Source organism: Octopus bimaculoides, chromosome 30 (assembly GCF_001194135.2).
Source record: "Octopus bimaculoides isolate UCB-OBI-ISO-001 chromosome 30, ASM119413v2, whole genome shotgun sequence".
Classification (NCBI taxonomy): Eukaryota; Metazoa; Mollusca; class Cephalopoda; order Octopoda; family Octopodidae; genus Octopus; species Octopus bimaculoides.
Window position 1 is genome coordinate 7,869,768 of NC_069010.1, and position 1,725 is coordinate 7,871,492.

General features: G+C 38.7%; 2 protein-coding genes across 3 annotated transcripts in view; one reads left to right on the top strand and one right to left on the bottom strand.

Annotated features, from left to right (window-relative positions):
* LOC106876350 (ion channel TACAN) overlaps positions 1-381 on the top strand; it is a 19,469-nt gene extending 19,088 nt beyond the window's left edge. For both annotated transcript variants that reach the window (XM_014924850.2, XM_052978045.1), the window contains one exon: positions 221-381. In XM_014924850.2, the coding sequence (XP_014780336.2) occupies positions 221-366 (146 nt within the window). In that variant the 3' untranslated portion in view covers positions 367-381. The remainder of the gene's footprint in view (positions 1-220) is intronic.
* Positions 1-1,725, bottom strand: part of LOC106872908 (papilin) — a 151,893-nt gene that overhangs the window by 32,997 nt on the left and 117,171 nt on the right. The window lies entirely within an intron of this gene.

The window sequence follows — 1,725 nt, forward strand, 5'->3', positions numbered from 1 at the left end:
AAGTCCCGGGGCCGATTTGCTCGACTAAAGTCGGTGCTCCAGCATGGCCGCAGTCAAATGACTGAAACAAGTCAAAGAGTATATATATATATACACAAAGGCCGTGCTTCACCACGTATATTTATTTGTACACACAATTTATACATCTACCTATCTATCTATCTACCATTCTATCTGTCTATCTACCTATCAATCCATCTTTATTTATTTATTTATCTAGGTTTTGTATATGTTATGCAGTATTACTACCAAAACGGTTGTCTGTACCGACTGCGTACACTTGGTAAAAGACATGGCATGGACATCACAGTAGGTAAGTTGTCTCCCTTGTTTTTTCTTAGTCTCAGCCTCGGTTGTGTCCCTTGAACAATTATTGTTAATATGTTTGTACATACGTGTATTAACGCAAAGGCGAGTTGCTTTTTAACAGAATATCTTTATTGCCAGGCACCAGTCTAATGAGAATTTGTGGGATCGTTTGAGCCTTAGACAGGGTGTTCCTTGTGCTGTTCGCACTATTTCTTTATATTCTCAGTCTAAATTCCACTTTGATCTACTTGTTGGGTAGACTTAATTTTTCAGTGGTTCCCAACCGGGATTCACATAACAAAATAGTAACTTCGGGATCCAACAGCATTTTAACGACCCCCAGAAAACATTTTGCTTTAGATGTATGTATTGGTTATGTATTGCAAGAAGCAGCTGGGTTTCTTTCTCTAACATTTTCCATTGTTCAACCTACACGAGTTTATGATTGAAAAAACAAAATAGGAATTTGGAAAGAAGTTTCTATAAAGCTAGTTTTTAATTATCGAATGGCTAAGGGCGCCCACCAGAATAAAATATTAATTAAAGGGATCCATAGATAAGAAATGGTTGAGTACCTCTACTTTAGATGTATGTATTGGTATGTATTGCAAGGAACAGCGAGGTTCCTTTCTCTAACATTTTCCATTGTTCAACCTACGCAAGTTAATGTTTGAAAAACAAAATAGGAATTTTGAAAGAAGTTTCTATAAAACTAGTTTTTAAACATTGAATGGCTATGGGGGTCCACCAGAATGAAATAGTAATCAGAGGGGTCCACAGATAAATGGTTGAGACCCGTCGTTTTTACCCTGTTGATTGAATCTTGGTTGCTTTTAGCTGGGTCCACTCTGTTGCAAGTACTAGGTTCGTGGGGCAGGTTGGTAGGTAGATGTTGGATGACCCAGCAAAGGATCTCTGGGTTACCTAGGGGCATGCTTTCTGTTTATTTAACTTTTATCTCTTGCTTGTTTCACTCGTTCAGCTGCGACCAGGCTGGGGCAATGCCTTGAAGAATGTTTTAGTCAAACATATCTACCCCAGAATTTATTTTTTTCTTATTAAGTCTTGTGCTTATTCCATCAGTGTCTTTTGGTGAACTGCTAAGTTATGGGGCATAACCACACCAGCACCGGTTGTCAAGCAACGATGGGGACAAACAGACACACACACATATAACACAAACACACACGCGTAATATGGGCTTCTTTCAGTTTCCATCTACCAAATCCACTCACAAGACTTTGGCTGGTTCAAGGCTATAGAAGAAGACACTTGCCCAAGGTACCACACAGTGGAACTGAACCCAGAACCATGTGGTTGGGAAGCACGCTTCTTACCACACACCCGCGCCTGCACATTTTTAATTATAAAAATATGATAGGATATTTTTAATTATAAAAATATGATAGGATATTT